The 19,006-nt window shown below is 39.3% G+C and overlaps 3 protein-coding genes and 1 non-coding gene across 4 annotated transcripts in view; 1 reads left to right on the forward strand and 3 right to left on the reverse strand.

Moving 5' to 3' along the window:
- The window catches only part of elf1 (E74-like ETS transcription factor 1), a 76,214-nt gene extending 70,060 nt beyond the window's left edge, over positions 1-6,154 (reverse strand). Inside the window, exon 1 of the mRNA XM_041797337.1 lies at positions 5,322-6,154. The gene's annotated coding sequence lies outside the window, so the exon portion shown is untranslated. The remainder of the gene's footprint in view (positions 1-5,321) is intronic.
- A 242-nt stretch (positions 6,155-6,396) lies between these two features.
- Positions 6,397-6,468, reverse strand: trnae-uuc. Its single transcript has one exon. It is a non-coding gene; the product is annotated as a tRNA-Glu (tRNA).
- A 676-nt stretch (positions 6,469-7,144) lies between these two features.
- LOC121515874 (ubiquitin-conjugating enzyme E2 A) lies at positions 7,145-12,145 on the forward strand. The gene is made up of 6 exons (XM_041796813.1): positions 7,145-7,335; positions 9,098-9,178; positions 9,343-9,368; positions 10,653-10,742; positions 10,891-10,979; positions 11,145-12,145. Exons 1-6 carry the CDS (start codon positions 7,292-7,294, stop codon positions 11,271-11,273), a joined length of 459 nt encoding a protein of 152 aa, XP_041652747.1. The 5' UTR covers positions 7,145-7,291; the 3' UTR covers positions 11,274-12,145.
- A 48-nt stretch (positions 12,146-12,193) lies between these two features.
- Positions 12,194-18,257, reverse strand: nkrf (NFKB repressing factor). The gene is made up of 3 exons (XM_041797895.1): positions 17,870-18,257; positions 17,387-17,511; positions 12,194-15,185 (listed from the first exon to the last, which is right to left on the reverse strand). Exons 2-3 carry the CDS (start codon positions 17,475-17,477, stop codon positions 12,892-12,894), a joined length of 2,385 nt encoding a protein of 794 aa, XP_041653829.1. The 5' UTR covers positions 17,478-17,511; positions 17,870-18,257; the 3' UTR covers positions 12,194-12,891.
- Between the last annotated feature and the right edge of the window lie 749 nt (positions 18,258-19,006).

Consider the following 19,006-nt stretch of genomic DNA (forward strand, 5'->3'; position numbering starts at 1 on the left):
TTCCTCAGCCATTCCATCATATCTATACTCTTAAAACACAAAGCCAACCTGTCCTGTTTCACATGCTAAAAATAGCTTTACAGCAATTCTTCATTACATCATGGTCAACACACAGGCTCAGAGAAACTAAGGCCTGATGACTCGTCCGAGTCACATGCTGATGAGATAGGCAGAATGAGGTTACAGGTGGAATTTCCCTCATCTCTCCTTTCTGTCTGACGTCATGTCCAGTGGCGGCGGTTTCACTGCTGCAACTGCCACTGCCTTACAATCAAAGATGTCTGACAAGGTGATACACAGGTGTCAAAAAGCATGGGGGTGGTGGTGAAACAGCAGTGTACAATTGAGGAACTTTGCACACAGCAGTTCCCTCCTGTAGATCCCACAACAGCAGAGCGGTCAACACAGGGACCTAACGAAAGGGAAGTTGAACAGTTTTATTTCTCTTTTCACAAGCTGGTTCCTGCATTCCTGCAAGTCAGTTAGGGTTTCAGCCATCTCATGTGATTGTTTGTTTATTCAAAGCATATGAACATTGCCATCTTGTGGTTATTTTTCAATTACACTAATTTACACCTCAGCAAGGGTCATAATATAAACACAGAGGCCTAAGGCAATAGTTTAATCAGTTAAAATATATATTTTTAGGCTTTGTTAGGATGCAAACATGAACATAGCTCTGTGTAAAAAACAATTATTAGCTCCAGGATTCTTAAATATCTCTAGACACTGCTGCAGGGTGGTTTTGACTGATTATTTGCCAGCTTGTAAAAAGAAAAAAAAAAAAAGCCACTGGGTTCCCGTCTCTTGCAAGGCCACTCTGAAAGCTTTTGTGAAACTGGAGTGCTGCTTTCTAAATAGATAAAAGCTCAGATCTTTTTTTTAGTGTAGCCAAATCAATATCCAGCAGCCCATTAAGGCAGGCGGGTACATCTTGGGTAAGAAGACAGAGAAGTGTCTGATGTCTGAGGAGCTCCTCGTCGATGTATGGAGAGAGCATTGTTGTCTTTCCTCATCACCACACTCCACAGTTACTCAGACTGCTGATGGTGACATTAATGTCACAGGATGAGAGGGCTAACGGGAACTGCTTAGCCTCGGCCACACAGTCTTCCATCTGCTGTGTACAAACTGGCTGTATGATTCAGAGCCTGTGCAGTATAAAACTATCAGAAAGGGGAAAAGGAGAGGCTGGATGTGTGGGCAGGATGTTTCTAAAAACAAGGGCACATGTTAGAGACAAACAAGAAGACTCCACTCTGGAGTACATTTGGAAAGTCTTGTTCGGGGTAATTGCTTTCAGTGGATTGAAGTTTCCAATTATCCGCAGGCCTCTGCCAGTGTTCCCACCATAGGACGGCTGTAGGGGAGGGGAGACAGGGCGGGTGAAGGGTTGGTGGGTCCAGCTGGTCTCGTCTCCAGTGGGACTGAAATGCTTTAAGCTTGTAACGCTCCTCTTTTTCCCTTTGCGTCATAGCTTCCCCCCTCTGAAGGCAGCAAACACAGAGGACCAATGGGGTTGTGTTTGTGTGTCTCATGACACAAGCATCTTAGCCCAAAAATGTAAACATCTGGCAAACATTTAGACTTGCCATGGAGTAGACTTTATCTTCTATTTAAAATAGATATCGCCTGTCGGGCATATCTTCTGTGGAAAACTGGAAAAGCAGCAAACATTCTTTAAACTCAACTCACTCCCAAAGCGTTTGGTGAATTATTCCACAGGGAGGCATCCTCAGAGGAGTAAGTGACAGACTGTAGAATATCTCATTATCAATGGCTGCTGTAGTTTTTTCACTGTTTTAATGATTGTATGCCAAATAAACTGACATTAGGTCTGTAAAACTGGAGGAAATACTGAAAATCCCATGTTGCCATATTTAGGCTCCCCTTTAGGAGTATTAAACTTGCTATGAAACCATCTAAACTTAATATTGATGTTTATATATAGACATAGAGAAGCAAAAGAGACCTTCAGCAACAAATATTTACAATAAAAGACTGCAGAGTGAGATTTAATGTCAGACAATGCATTTTCAGGACAAATCTGAAGGGGGCGCCACTGCTGACACAAGCACACAGTTCCACATAGGAGCTTTAAACCTTTTATTTTAAGTATACAATTTCTCAACAAAATTAAACTGTAAACTAAAAATAGCACAAATCTATTTTTGATAAGATATGACTTAAATTTAAAGCAGTGGTTCTTAACTGGTCTGGCATCAGTACCCATCACCTCCGCCATAAGAGAAATCAAGGGGTGTAAATCTCCCCCTCTCAAGATGACATGTTTTAAATCTCTATTCACATGCTACATATCAGCTCTCTCTCTGAATCGGACCATTCTGATTTGTTTCTATTCCTGAATTGATCTAGCCGGACACCTTCCATAGACGGTGTTTGGGAAAGGGCAGGGCCTTTGAGAAAAGAAACTTGGAGGGTGACTGGATGAATGTTCTGTCTATCACATCTTTATGGGCCAATCAGAGCAACAAAACACGTGATGTAGCCGCTAACGAGGTTCGCCACTACGGAGGACTAAACTCCATAGAGAGCTTTATAACGCGACCATGGCAACTGTAGACATGTCAGTACACGACTTCAGTAATTGTTGAAAAGAAAACAACTCAATGCTGTTCCTTGTTCTTCTTTTAACAAAGAAATTTCATCAAGTTCTGATAAAACTTACACTTTAGCAGCTTCTGCCATAACTGCACTGGCCTGTTGTTGCTGCTTGCTTACGTCACGACTCCACAATGCCCCAAAGTACTGCCCCTTGACGCTGATTGGTCCTGTCACTTTCTAACCAGGACCAAATGGTTCAGACAGGAACTTTGCAAGATGGATTTGCCAGTAAGAAACACAGAAACGGGTGTATCCATCTTCTTTGTTAGGTAAGAATCGATCTACAGCTCAGTAAAAATTCTCTGTTTAATATCATATCAGTGGGCTCAGATGTATTGGTTATGTCACTTAATCAATCATTTTCAACAACCCATTACAGTTGTTAACCCCGTCAATAAAACAGGCTAACATAAGATAACATGCTAACCGAAAACTTTTACCTGAATTTAAATAAGAAAGGTGTTCATGTTCAGGTCTGTTTGTGCTACGTTTAGTGTTAGCATCTTAGCTTATCTTTAGCTCGGCTGTCTCAACAGATGAGATTCATGAACTGCCATTGTACTGAATTGCTTTCCTCCAAAGCGTACAGACATGCAGATATTTCTAAAGTTATCCTTCCTTCATAATAAGTCCACATGACTTGATTTCTGAGGTGGAGAACTGTAACTGTAGGACATTTTGGTGGTGAACCAAGTACATGGTGAGCATCTACGGCTAATGTAACTCTCATTTAAGGGTAAAAGGTCACCACAGGTCACACTAGATTAGAGACACTGAGCCAAGGCATGGTGGTACGAGCTAGGGTAACAAGCTGAAGAGCCTCAGTGAACCAATCTCTAACATTAAAACCGTTTCGAAGACCGATTCATGTTACAAAGTTACCGATGTACTCAGACCTTTGACATTAAGACCGGTCAACTGATCCAGATCAGTATATCTTTAGACCACTAGAGAAATCCGGACCCAAGTATTTAACAATGCTCAACCACTAATATTACTTGAATGAAAAATGTTGCAGCTGGGACCCTAATAGAAAAAAAAAAAAAAAGAAAACATTGAACAAGCATGTTTAGAACATATCATTACAGAAGGATATGTCTGGATACGTCTGGATATGCATCATACATCTTTACTAGGGCTGGGCAATTAATCGCAAATTAGATTAAATCGCAATATGGTCTGCTGCAATTTACAAATCGCACAAGTTCCAATATTTCTTTAACTCGAAATGTGTCAAAATACCAGTTTAATAAATCATTTTTTGCAGAGATTGTATGCACATTATGCAAACATTCAAGTGTCATTTTTTTAAAATGGTTTACAAAAATCCTCCTTTTTGTGTTTTATGTACATTTTTCTTAATCAAAATGAGGGACATAAAAATGATGTCCTTAAACAAAGCAAATGATATCACATTTTCAATATGAGCAAAAATAGTAAGCTTATTCTAAATAAAACTGATGAAGCCTAGCATGACTTCACTAAAGTCATACCTCGGCTGGTAGCTGGCCTCAAACCCCCCACCCCAGCCACCTCCTTTATAGCTTAAAGCTTGTTGCACCCCTATATTCAGATTCATGCTACTATGGATTAATTGCTTTTGAAATAATTTCATTGTTTTCAACGCACATGGCTTATCTGTGGAATTTTTGTTGCTTGAATATGTTGAAAAATAAAATTGATCTAAGAATAATTGCATATTAAATCAAAATCGCAATATTGGGGGAAAAAAATCTCAATTAGATTATTTTTGTAAATCGTTCAGCCCTAATCTTTACCTGAAATAGCATGGAAATTTTTTAACCTCATGAGTATTTTCATTGTCATCTTGGTAAAACTGGCTTTATTACCCACAGAAAAGGAGATAAATAATCAGAAATCTCGAGAAAAATGCTCAAATTTACTTGTCATCACAAGAAAACCTAAAATATAACATGTATGAATTTACTGTATGTCCACTTAGGGCTTCCGTACATGGACTTTTTTTCCTGGCACACATTCAGGGCCCACTAGAAAGAGCTTTGTGAACCACTTTTGGGTCTCGACCCACCAGTTGTGAACCACTGCTTTAAAGCATTAATTCTTAGATAATTGATTCTTATCTGAGGAATTTTAGATAAAACTACAAACCGAGGCAGATAAATATTCATATTCAACTTTTGTGGTAAGCTATAAGTAAAGGACACTAAAGATGACTTTAACCATACTTTCTCAAAAAGGCCACACCTGGCAGCATACATCCTAGCTAAATGTTTTAATCATCCCTATTACAGCACTAGTGTTAGTAGCAAAACTCTCACAGCCACACAGGGTATCAGTGCAGTCACATGCCGGCTGCCTGACACAAAGGGGAGGCACAGAAAAATATGAAGTAGTGGGCAAAACAGCTGCAGGTCATGTTTTCTAGTAGCTTGTATCATGAGTTCAGTCATGCTGCTATAGTTGTAGTTTGATGACCTGGTGGAGAGCAGACATTTTGCTTTAAAGCGTGACAAAGAAACTGCTTTAACATCCAACAATAGGCTATTTAACTTATTCTATACTGCAAGACCAGGGGATTTCAAAATAAAAGCTGAAATGACACAGGATATAACTCTTCAATGAGCTCATAAAGTATACCTTAAGACAGACTGCTAGTCACAAGAAAACAATAGCTGTAGCCTTAAACATGCTTTTAAAACACTCAAAACACTTACCTTGGTGAAAGTTGTCAGAAGCACAGCATTGCTACTCCCTCATTTAATCAGGTACTTTAGTAGGCCAGTTGTCCTCATGAAACCATGCGAAGAAGAAGAAGCATTATAAGAGCAGTATCAATATCCCTTCTGCTAGTTGAACTGTGGCTGGGTACATCATCGCAGAGTCACCGGTCAGTTCACCCTCCTGCTGCTTTCGTGTGCTTCCTGACACAAGGTTGCCGTTTTCTCCGACAGGAGCTGATGCGTGGGGAATTCCTAGCAGTCACATTTTCCTGAGAAATGATTGGCCCGGCACCAAAAAGTTTGGCTGTAGCCTGGTAGTACTAGTGAAGCGAAACCAGGGAGCACTCAGGGCAGGGTTTCACAGTGGAGCAGCAACTTTCAGGGAGGACGTTGGTCTAAAAAGACGTTGAGTAAAAAGTTGTATGTGCCCACGTCATTTTCTATTCTGTTTAAAAGTTTAAAAAAAAAAATCTTAATCGATTTTTGAATGATTTAGTTGGATATTGTAGTCCTTTTCTGTGTTGCCCACCACGAAGAAATGCTGATAAGATGTCGCTTACAAGGTGCAAGTTACCTTAACGGTTATGATACTGTTATCAAAGGGTTGGCAAACCTTCACGCGAACACAGGTGTGTACAAGCTCAGACCAAACGCGATTACGTCCATTCAATTGCAAACGGATAAAGTGACGGTTGTAAAACTACCGTCAAAGTAAAGTCAGACTCTTGTTTGTTCTCTTGAACTGCTATATTAAACTCCGTTATAGACCGCCGGGTTTTAGCACGGGAGGGTATAAGCTGTGGTTGTGTGCATCTTCCGGGAATGTACAAACCCTTGTGAGATGAGAGCAATTGAGGATAACTCCTCAGCGGGCGGGGTCTAGGCTATGGTAACATGAGGTTTCTCTGGAAATGATGAGCGCATGTTGTGAAAGCTGTATCAAATAACCCACCGCTCGATATACTTTCCAGTCGGTCGATAATTCTGAACAAATATTACCTAAAATGTACAGAGTGCTTGTCGTTATGCATAAAACGATAGCCAAAATTCTCATGAATCAAAAACAATGTTCCCATACCGGGAGTCGAACCCGGGCCGCCTGGGTGAAAACCAGGAATCCTAACCGCTAGACCATATGGGACATATGTCACTATGGTAGTAACTTGCCACTTTCTACGTTTACATGGTGTATATATAAGTTTTTTTTTCCATCCCTGTAAAGTTTTAGTTTTACAAAGGGATTTAACACAATGTAGTTTGTAGCGACTATGACTAAAATGCAAAGATGCAACGACATAGTCCCGTTTCCAATCGTTGTGACCATGCATTATTTACAACACTTAGGAGTAGGTACCATCTAGTGGTCGTTCAGTGCTACTGTCATTTGAAACCAAGAAATAAGCCGCAACTGCCTTGTGTTAGCGGTGCCTATGGATAACCCCGAACAAAACAGCTGGGGATAAAACAAATAAAGATTTATAAGGATGTTTTAAATGGCATAAAAACAATTAGATTATAACATCTCAAATATATGCGTCGTACTGTGTTTTGCAAAACTAACTATGAAGGTGCTAAACATATGACGTAATTTTCACTGGAATAATTCAAGTACTGAGACGGGGGTTGTAACTATAAAGAGCTAATGATCCTTTCTTACGCTCAGTGAAACGTTTTCACAAAAACAATAAGAGCTTAAAAGAGTAATTCTATATCCAACGAAATCAACATATGCATTGACAAGGCTATGCTTTATTTGCATTAACTCCCCGTTCGATAGCAACGCCCCTCTTTCCTGATAAAGTGGTGTCGCCCTTGGACTGGCAACGGCTGCCAAATATTTGACAAACTAGCAATCGTTTGCTAGTCGGCAAGGAGTATTAAGAATACAACGATAAAATATACATTTCAGCCACGCTTGAGCCTCTTGGGTTTATGCTAAGAATTTAGGTTTCCGTGTAAACAAGATGTCAACTCCAGCAAGACGACGTTTAATGAGAGATTTTAAACGGTAAGCGACAAGAAAACAACACAAGTAGCTAAAGCTAACGTTAGCACATACGGATAGCTTGTTAGCTTTGGTATAAACGGCTTTCTTGATTACAAACTGGCTGTCCTATAAAAAAAAAGAAACATAGACGTGTTAAAAGCGTAATTTTAGTGTTTTGGTGGTGTATTTCGTTCATCTGGGGCAGTGTTGGTTCTGACAAACCATTGACTTATATGGTATCGACAGGTAATGGTAATTTTACTGGTAAGTTGGGTGACGTTAACGCCAGCGTTACAAAAGCAGTCGGGGAGGTAACGTAAATATTGTGTAATGTCGGCTTGCTTTGAAAATGCACATGTATAACTACGACTAGGTTTTAGTGTAAACATCACAGTCAAGCGTTCCTTGAAACGAATGATTTCTGTTTTCTAGTGTGATTATTTGGGGCTGTACTTTCAGCTAGTTATTTATGATACAGTCCAGCTATTTCCCAGATGGTCCTCATAGGAGAATGAAACGTTTGGAAAGATACACCCTGATCCATGGGCCTTTATAGATCACAGTCTTAGCCTAAGGATAAGCTACCATCTGCCATGTAGTCACTCCAAACAGTCAGACAGTAGCACATGGTTTCTTATCCCTGATCTACAGTACTTCCAACTATACAGTATTGACGGCCACAGAGTCCAAAACCTAATCCAGATTGGCCCTTGATCAAAACCATCATCACTGGTCTGTTCTGTATAGCGTCATTTCTAGACTACAGTTGTCATAATCTTTCCACTAGGAATGTGATTGTAATGATCAGGCTTGTAAAGGTATTGCTTATTTTTACTGAGGTCATTCACCAGTGACAATTGTAAAGCACAGTATGATACCTCTTTAGATAATAACATGATCCACATAGATGGTAAAAAGGTGGAAAAATATAAGATTGTTGATCTCAAGTAAAAGTACAGTTACTTTGGTTAAAATTTACTCAAGTAGAAGGTAAAGTACATCTATAGAAATTTGCTCAGGTAAAAGTAATAATGACTCTGTATCATTTTTACTGAATAGCTACTTCTGATGCCCAAGGGGGGGTTGTACAGAAAATTTGACTACTGTTTTTGGATGTAATGTGGAATTATTCTAATTCTGTGTGTAATCAAAGCCACACAACCAGCTAGATCCATGTCACTGATGAAGAGCTTTGACCCTCTTGTCTTGACTTTTCGTATTTATTTATTGATTTTACTTAGTAATGGATGCCTATTTAAATGTGAAGTTTAATACTTTCTTCAAAATTTACTCAAGTAAAAATACTGAATTTAAAATGATTCAAAATAGTACATTTACACAAAAAAAGCTATTCAAGTACAGTAAAATGAGTAAATGTTATAATTTTACACCCAGTTGTAAGTAATAAATGTAGATTTTTTTTTTCAGGGTTAAATGCTACCTATCGGTAAATCCTGGTTAAGTGTTTGTCACAGGGAAATCTGCACAATCTTGGGCTTCCTTCAGCAATGAAATAGCCCTGTTTGTGGTTAAACAATACATTTACTTTTCCATCATCAAAAGACCCTAAGCTTTTATTGTTTTCTTTTTTTTAAGCATTTGTATCGTACTCATTTGTTATCCATTATAACTACTTGCCCTTTAGACTACCAACAACCTGAAATTTATTACAGTTTGTGCAATAGTTGTGATTTCTTTCAATTCTGAGTGATGTGTTCATACTAACAGCCACCTTAAGTTTAATAACTTTGCTTTTGCTTTTTTTTTTTTTTTTTTTTGCTAGGCTGCAAGAAGATCCTCCTGCTGGAGTTAGCGGGGCCCCATCAGAAAACAATATCATGGTTTGGAACGCGGTCATTTTTGGGTAAGTCAAATTGTAGCATTGAAAACTTAAAAAGAGATTGCATTTATACAAAGTCTTTTAAAATTGGTGCTCTTTTTATTTGTGGTCAGTAACAATGAAGTACAGTTTGAGAGAATGAAAAGTTCACAAGAGGATTTTGTAAGATTTACATTACTTTTTTTCAGACCGGAGGGAACGCCTTTTGAAGATGGTAAGTCCTCTCTTAATATTCTAATTATAATTCTGTAACATCATAAATCCAGCGTGTCCTGCGATTCTTAGTGAATTTTGGAAATTCAGTTTGTGTGTTGGTATGTTTATGAGATTTTTGACAGTGCTTTGAAAGTGTACAGTCTGTTTTGTTTGCCAGTGATCTACTAATCACATCATTTTCCTCAGCATCATGGCACCTGTTCAAATATTCATTTAATCATATATATCTTTACAAAGGTTATGTTTTAAAGGAGGGGCATGTGCAATTTCGTTGTATTTATGCAATGACAATAAAGGTTTCTTTTCTACTCTAAAGTATACCTTTCTGAATGAATGCCATTATTGTCAATTAAGCAAACCAAGTTTACTTTATTTTTAGGGATGTCCGATATTGGCTTTTTTTACCAATAACCATTAACCGATATTGTCCAACTCTTAATTCCCGATACCGATATAAACCAATACTGATAATATGCAGTTTTTTTTCCACCAAAACTAATGCAAGGTAACAACATCACATATACCCTGTTGTGAAATTAACACATTATGCCTAATTTAGTCACTTTATTGTGATGCCCCACTGGATGCATTCATAAATGTAACAACAAGGCTTTCAAATGCAAACATTTGATTTCCCTGTGCAAAAATGAGAAACAACTTCAACTTAAGTCATGGAGAGAAGTGCCAACATGGCACTGCCATATTTATTATAAAAGACAAGTGCTTCGTTTTTCTTATTTTTTTACATGCTTCAAACAACAGCTTGGATCATGCTCTCCCTGAGATAATCCTGACAATACCCGGTCACTACAACTAGGGCAAAATACTTAGGTTTGACTTCTTCACAAATGGCAAAACTACAACAAAAACATTGAAGGCAAACAGCTTCAGTCCAGACTAGAGTAGTACTAGTAATTGTAAACAAAGGAGTAAAAATGTTGGCTGATCTAAACTCAGGGTAAAAGTTTTTTGAAAGAATTTTTTTTTTTTTTTTTTTAATGAAAATCCGATACCGATAATTTCTGATAATACATTTTTATGCTATTATCGGCCGATAATATCGGGAGGCCGATAATATCGGACATCCCTATTTATTTTTTTAGCATCTGTGAACCACATTGTTTTTAGTTGTCTGTTACTTGCACAATCTACCACTGAAACTTCTCTTCATTAGTCTCTGATCAAAGCTAAGGTTTTTCTTTGATTGCCATTTCACATATGGCTTATGTAATTCCTTTATTGCTTGTTTCAGTTCATACAATGCTATTATTATCACTTTCAGGTACCTTCAAACTTACCATTGAATTCACAGAGGAGTATCCAAATAAACCTCCAACAGTGCGTTTTGTCTCCAAAATGTTTCATCCTAATGGTATGTGCTTCTTTCTGTGTCCAAAAAATACCCAAACTCTTGGTTATATCTTTTAAAGTTTTTCTTTCAAAGTTTGTCTTATACATTACCCCTGTCTTTTTTTTTATTTAAAAAGGCTTTACTAAGCTTTCTGTGTGTTTCATTGCAGTATATGCAGATGGCAGCATATGCTTAGATATACTTCAGAATCGTTGGAGTCCAACCTATGACGTCTCTTCTATCTTAACTTCAATACAGGTAGCCTAACCGTAATTTACGCATTTCATCTTAAGGATTAATTAAAAATTTGTTTAGGAGTGACAAAGACAAACCATATCCATTAAGTTCCTGTAAACAGTTCTGACACTGTGGAATTTGCATTACACGCCTAATTTACAAGCATTTCTCCTTTTGTTTTTAAAGTCTTTACTGGATGAGCCAAACCCAAACAGTCCAGCCAACAGCCAAGCAGCCCAGCTGTACCAGGAAAACAAGCGTGAATACGAGAAGAGGGTTTCTGCTATTGTTGAACAGAGTTGGCGTGACTGTTGACCCCTGTTATCGCTCAAGTATGAAATGTCCAGCCCAGAATCAAGAAACCACCAATCATGAAAAAAAAAAAAACCTGATCATATATCACAAAACACATCTTTAAAAAAAAAACCTTCTCAGTATATTTGTCCCATAACTGTTGCTAAGTTTGTATGCTGTTGTGTGTTGGCATTCACTCCTGCCGGATGCTATTGTTGGGCAAAAGCGTATGTTTGTTGAAAGTTAATGTACCTTGTTATACCTGGGTTACTTGCAACATGCCCCAACTATTTCTTTTTCAGGAAGGCATTAGACAGTCTAAGTTGTCACTTTACTAATTTTGAATTTCTACATAATACAGACAGTTAATTAGATGTGCTTGCTGTGTGGTTTGCTGTGTAGATACCAACAGTTCATATCTAGGAAAAAAAAAGTTTTCCCTGTTTCAGTGGCCTCGCTTCTTTTGGTTTTCTTTTTGCCTTTTGGAAGCCTTTTAGAGGGATAAACGTTTAACCTGGCATGGTTCTCCATCCCTCTGACAAGTTAAAACTCAACAGATGCCTTTGGGAGTCCTTCTCTCAACTGTACCTGTAAATCCATGCCTTTATTTTAAAGTGTTTCTAGATATTGGTGAGAATATATTTGTCCTTTTTTTTCAACAGTGAAACAACAGTACCCTCTCTGGGCACTTCTGCTTGTTTCAGTTACAGTTTCATACTGGTGACATAAGGCGGTGTGAGGTGTTTCTATGCTATTTTACAATCTTGTAAATCAGCTTTCATTATTGGCTGATTATCTTTAAACAGGATGTGTCTTTCAAATTATAAAACTTTGCACTGGTAACCCATGTAACAAAATGTACATTTTCTTGTAAATAAAATAAATATACATCACTATTCTGTGTCTTTTACTTTAGAATAATCCATTTGAATGACATAAAGTTCAGTCTGTTATCAGTTTTTATTTATTCAGTATTTACAGCTGTGAATACAAGCAGACAAGTTAACTTTACTCACATTAATCAGCACACATCTGACATTAAATGAAGATCACAGCTTTGATTTCCAGATCATTATTATAGCTTGTACAATGATCCGCAGGTGTTACAAGAGCAAACAACATAGCAGGTATTGCTGAATAGAGCTGTTTGACTACAGTGACAGTGGTACACCTAGCTACAGTTTGATGTTAATGCCTCTCTAATCCTTGTCTTTTATGAACAAACCAGCTACAACGTTCACAAACAAAAAGCTGCATATTCTGCCAGGTTCCTTACATAGCCACATAACAAAACGTAGATTTTAGTAACAAAAGCCTTACTTTTATTTAATGAATCTTAAATAACCGGAGGATCATCAGGACATAACGAAGCACTGAACACACTTGTGCAAAAGTGAAACAGGATGTGGAATGGAAAGAGACAAAAAAAGACGTCCCTCTACAGCCTCGCCAAAGCAAAATACATTTCATGGCAAGGAATGCAGAAACCCCAGGTGATAACTGAAGGACCCTCAAAATTTCATAGGGTTTTTTACACAAGTCTCACACAAATATAAAGCAATAACACTTGGGTGTGGCTTGTTCGTAAAGTTCAAGCAGATGACATTAATTTTTATTTTATTTTTGCCCTCCAGACAAACTAGTGAGAGGTCTGAGGTTTCACAAGCTCGTATCGTCCAACCTGACCTTCCTGTAAAAGCTGACCAATAAGCTGGTCTTTGTGTACTTTGCGACTGACAACAAGGAACCGTTGCCACCCCTGTCCATATGATTTGCTTCTCAGGCCATACTTCTGAGATATCTGGTGGATCTGCTTGCGTTCATCATTGGTGAGGTCCGTGGAGAAGCGGAGGTCATCTTGGCGGTCTGATATCGCATAGTTTCGAATGATGTCCTCAATGTCTCGCTTGCTCAGCTGGTTTCCAGTTTTATCTGTGTCCATGCCCAACCCTTCTCTGGAGAATTGCTCCTTCACTCTGATTGGTTCTGCTATTCCTTCCCCATCCCGACCCAGACCGCCTCCTTTCCAGCCCATTTTGCGAAGCAGCTGGTTCCCAATGTTGTCCTCCTTAATCTCCTGCCTCGTGGCTTCCTCACCGGACCGAGCCAGGATCTGAGACCGGGAAATAGCATCGTTGTGACCCTCCTTTCTTAGATTGGATTTGACTACAGCTTGTGTCTGCCTTAAGGTTGCTAAGGCTTCATTTGCTGCAATGTGCTTTACTATTTTCTTAGGCCCAATTCCTGCTGCCACAAACTGTCCTTCCAAGTAAACTTCACACCTCCAGCGATGATCAGGCAGAACTGCAAACTTGTAATCAGCAGTGACTTTGTTAAACTGAGCTGTGTCATTAATAATACAGATAGCATTGTCAGAGTTTTCCAGGATTACCAGCTCACTTAGATGCTTCTTTTTGACGCCTTGTTGCCCAAAGCGGCTAAAAGAATCTGAATTATTATTAACCCTGGAGTACTGTGATTGTTGTTGTTGTTGATGGTGATGGTGATGGTGGTGTTGTTGTTGTTGTTGTTCTTGCTGTTGTTGCCGCTGTGCCTGATTCATGCGAAGCTTCCTGACTGCTTCTTCAGCTGCTGCATGCTTTGAGTTCTTTTTTGTGCCTGTTGCCTGTGCAACCAGCTCATCTTGCAGGAAAACACTGCACAGCCAAAGACTGCTGTTGGGGAGCGGGTCAAACCTGTAGTCTATTTTCATGCGATTAAAAGCTGCAGAATTGTTAAGTATGCATATGGCATCGTGAGCGTTGTCCATGACCACAAATTCAGTCCAGTGCTTCCGTTTGTCAGGCTCGTATTGGCCCTTAGAGCTGGGTGTAGGCTTCTCCTCCGGGTTGCGAAGTGCAGGCAAAAAAGCCGGTGTTGGGCTGTGAGCCTGGCACACAACCATATCATTGACCATGATTCGCCTATATCTGCGCTGCACCACACGAACCTCAACTTGTTTCAGGAAGAGTTTTACAGCCTGCTCAGATGCACGGTCCCTTGCCCCATTTTTACTCCCAGAGTATCCCGTAGCAAGATACACACCTTGACATCTCAGTTCACAGGCATAACCATCTGTGGGCACTTTCCTGTTCTTGGGTAGGTCAGCCTGAGGAATATCGCTCAGGTTGACATAAATATACTCAGGATTTGTCTTGCAGGCCTGAATGCTGCGGCTCAGCATGAAATTATAGTTTGGTGATTCACTTCCAGTCATAAACACTGGGGCCCTAAAGGCAACAGCCAATGCAGATGCAACACTAGCAATCAGCCTTTGCTTCTCATCTAATGTTGACTGTGATATAGGCATAGGTACATGTGTTGTAGAGCCCGACTGAGACGTGGTGGGGCTGCTCCTGCCCGGACTGTTGTAGACTCTGCAGAATGGCCGGCTGGACGAGTGCCGGTCCTCATGACCGTACCCCAAACCCTGGCGCCCAGAATCCCAGCCTCCAGACCTGCCCCCTCCTCCGTAGCCATTGTATCTGTGAGACTGGCTATACACCTCTGAATTTCGAGCGCTGTGAGCTTCATACTTGGCAGTGTAGTCCTGCTGTGTTTTAGTCATGAAGTTTGAACTTGACCCACGCCCTCCGTAACCCAACCCACTTGTGCCTCCTGAAGAAAACTCTCTTTCTCTGTCTCGGTCCCTGTCTCTTTGAGAACCCCAGGAGTCGGTGCTGTAAGACGGCACTCTGTCAAAAGCAGGCCTCAAGGAGGAGGAGCCCTGCGCTCTGCTGGTGCTGCCGTACGAGGACTGTTCGGATTCCCACTGTCTCTCAGCGTACAAGTCACCCCTCCTGCCCTCCTTGTCGTTCTCCTTCTCGTCAGTGCCGGTACCCCCACTGCTGCCACCACTGACAAAGTGTACAGGCTCAAATCGAGGTCTGGAACCAAATTTTGACACAGGCATTTTCCTCATAGGCTCCTCTCCTGCAATAACATGACAAAGTAACAGTCAGAGATCCAGAGAGAATACCGACTTGGGTAAAACACAGATGAAGAGGACTAAAGTACAAGTCCAGTGAGTCTGATTATTTTCCTACAATTTTTTATAGAAGGAGGGTGAAAGACTGAGATGGAGAACAAAAAAGGATGCAAATACTAGGGATGCACAGTATTGGATTCTGCACTATATCCAATATCTCCATACTCTTTTTAGCCAATACCGATATACTAATATAGAAAAAAGTTCAGAATGAAAACTTCAGTCCTTAAGTGCACTCTAAAGCGGCCTTTCCCAAACTGCAGTATGTTACGCCTACTTTGACATTTGTCTCTGTATCTTGTACGCCTGTATGCCTGCAGTGTATGACAGCTCTTTGTAACTTTGCTATGCATGCTGCTGCCTGTCTTGGCCAGGACATTCTTGAAAAATAGATTCTCAATCCCAACAAGTGTTTTTTTTCCTGGTTAAATAAGGGTTAAATTAAAATTCTAAAAGACATTAACTTAAAAAGCTGAATATCAGCTATCAGCAAATAAGAATTCCAGCGATATTTACAGCCAATATATTTTGAAGTTTAAAGTTTTAATTTTTTACTGTGTCATTCATACAATCATATGCCCAGCCCACATGGGTTACATGACACCAGGATTTAAAACAAACCAAGATCAGAGGGCATCGTAGTCCTTTTGTTATCATAGAACAGAAAAGGAGGATGGAGACAAACAACTGATTGAGTGATTTATTTATTAATTAGTTAAATAAACTATCTTGTCTTCTTTTCCAGGCTCAAATTTGCAAGTTCAAACACATGAAATCTACACAGCTATTCTAGTTTTTTTGCTCATCAGGTGACTGCATAATGCAGGGTTTTGACAAGTCATTTCATGAAGCAATACTTCTCTTAGGTCACATCTGGTATAGTGCAAAAGAAAATGGGACTCCCTTTCTACTTGTGCTAAATCACACAACTCACAAAGTCTGTTTTCTCTGGGAATATTTTTATATCAACAAATCTCAGTGGTCAGAGGAAGAATACCAGATCTTAACTGTGCAAACAAGGATCTTTGGCTTCTATATAATCCAGATTTTAAGTATAATTCTTTTTAATCAGCACATACAGTGCTTAACAAATTTATTAGACCACCACCAAAAGTAAGATTTACGCCACAGCTGCCCTAAATTAACAGCATTAGTAAAACCAAAATCACTTTTTATGTTTCTGCAATGGTTGATACACCAATATGTAGAAGCTCTTTTAACCCCAATATTTTTAATGCTAAAATAGAATTATTATTATTAACCATGAATTTTCAAAACCACCAAAAGTAAGGTTTACGCCACAGCTGCCCTAAATTAACAGCATTAGTAAAACCAAAATCACTTTTTATGTTTCTGCAATGGTTGATACACCAATATGTAGAAGCTCTTCAACCCCAATATTTTTAATGCTAAAATAGAATTATTATTATTAACCATGAATTTTCAAATTTACTGATTTACAAAAATACTGAAAAAAAATAGTAAAGCACATCATTATTTCTTGATTAATATGTCAAATTATAGTTATTTACTTGCATTCCTGAACAGAAAAATTAGTTTTAGTGGTTGAATGTTATGCTTGATTAATTTCTGACTTCTCAGAGAAGCCCAGTGAGCCGGCTCAAATTTGGGTATAAAAAGGTGAAATCAGTTTGAAATCCCTCATTCCCGTTCAAAATGGTAAAACGTGGAGAGCTGACTGAAAATGAAAGAGTCCGCATTAAAGCACTTCATGATGCTGGATGGTCTCTGAGACAGGTGGTCTAATAAATTTGTACTGTATGTACTTAGTTTTGTTCTGGACAGAACGATATCAAGACATTTTACTTCAAATTTAACAGTTTTTCCTACAGGAAACTAACATTAGGGCATAAATCATTCTTGTACCGATATATATTAATGAAGCCCTAAAGTTCAAACAATGACCAGACTGTCTACATCCTTACTCCTCTTTCTGCTCTGCTTGACTCTGCCTCCTTTTGCACAAGAGACTCTTGGTGCTCTTTACAATAAAATGAGCATATTATCAAAAATATAATATTGTGCTATCACAAATATATATGGTAGTAAAACACCAGTAACACTCAAAAGCATTGAAATTGTACAGTGAAACTTTGAAACCCGGTCCAGTAAGACCAACACTCACTTCCATCAGAAGAAATTGGTCTCTTTTTTGCTTCAGAACTTGGACTTGGGTCGAAGGAGGGCATGTCGCCACTGTCAGTCCCTTCTGCCATCACCAGCGGCGTCCGAATCAAAGCCGGGCCATACCTGAGTTAAGGACACATGGGGCAAGATTTGACAAGACATGACGGACGTGGAGGAAAGACGAAAACACTGCTGAGATGCGCCACGCTGTCTTCAGGCTCAAAAGCCACCATTTGTAAACAAACACCACCTACGAGTGGCGTGAATTATCTACGATATAAACGTCATTTGAAGAAACGCCACACATCTTATCGTATGCTTGAAGTGCTCTTGAATGTGATAAAATCACCTGTATTCTGTATCAAAACAAGGCCCTGACAGAGTGACGCAGTAGGCCGTCAGGACCCATCTCTCTAATGAATATTAGCTTAAATGTATTAGCAATAAGAGGGGAGATAAATAAAGCGTGTCATATTCTTACCTTCAGGTGTAGCCGTTGGTCCGATTTATGTCTCTCTCTGTCAGCTGAACAAGAGACAGAGCATTTAATTATACAGTCAGCCGGCTATCATTATCGTGCTAGCCTCAGAGCTAGCTTTACGTTGATAACCCGGTGGCGGCTGCTAGCATTAGCCTGCTAGCTCGCTAACACTGCTCCACTTAGCTGCCAGTGTGTTGCCATGCAGTTTTCTGTTGGACTGAACTCGTCCTCAGGAGAAACCAAGGTGTAGATAGGTTTTAATCGTTTAAACTGGAGTAGAGATGAGGTACAATTAAATGGCTAAATCACCGAAAGCTACTGAGACCCACTAAAGTAAGAAGTTAGCAGGAAGCATCCATTTTCTGGTCCAGCTAGAGGAAAATCATGGCGTCTGACACCGCACCGCCCCATGATGCATTGCTGTCGGACAGTGGGCCCTTTTGAATGTATCATCAAAGCATTAACAGCAGACCCTGATATTTTCTGAAATATTTAAGGTCAGTGGCATGACGTGCATATTTTTGTGTCCGAATCTATTTTTTCTTTCTGAAAAAGATGATCAGTTCATGGCATATGTACATTTGTAACCCGGAGCCCACTTTGTTTGAAAACATTTTCAATGCATTTCAATAATATGGTTATCTCATATTTTCATCCACTCGAATGGCAGGACCATTCGAGTGAATGAACAGATTGCTGACTATTTTTAAAATGGCATTTTAATTGTGAGAAATTCCAATTAGAATATTTTTGCTTGATTTTGTGGTTGAAATATTTAAAATACTCAATGTTATTAGAATGTTAAGTTTTAAAGTTAGTGAAATCACTAAAAGTTCTAAAAGGCAAGTTCTTAAATTTCAGGGTGGTGCAGTCGTAATCACAGGTATTTTATTATTCCATTTTAAAATGAAGTGGGGGAAACTGAATTTAGCAGAACATATCATCCATTTGACTCTTGCTAGCACTAATTGTTGAGTGAAATAGTTTTTAGATCCTTTTACAGTAAAGATAAAAACATTTATTTTCAGTCAAAGGAGGGCAGGTACACTTTCAACGTCAGACAGTACCAGTGGCGGACTTAGCAATTCTGGGACCAAAGGTAAACACAGGCATGGGGGCCCCACATCCATTGTGTGT

This window comes from Cheilinus undulatus, linkage group 10 (genome assembly GCF_018320785.1).
Source record: "Cheilinus undulatus linkage group 10, ASM1832078v1, whole genome shotgun sequence".
Taxonomy (NCBI): domain Eukaryota; kingdom Metazoa; phylum Chordata; class Actinopteri; order Labriformes; family Labridae; genus Cheilinus; species Cheilinus undulatus.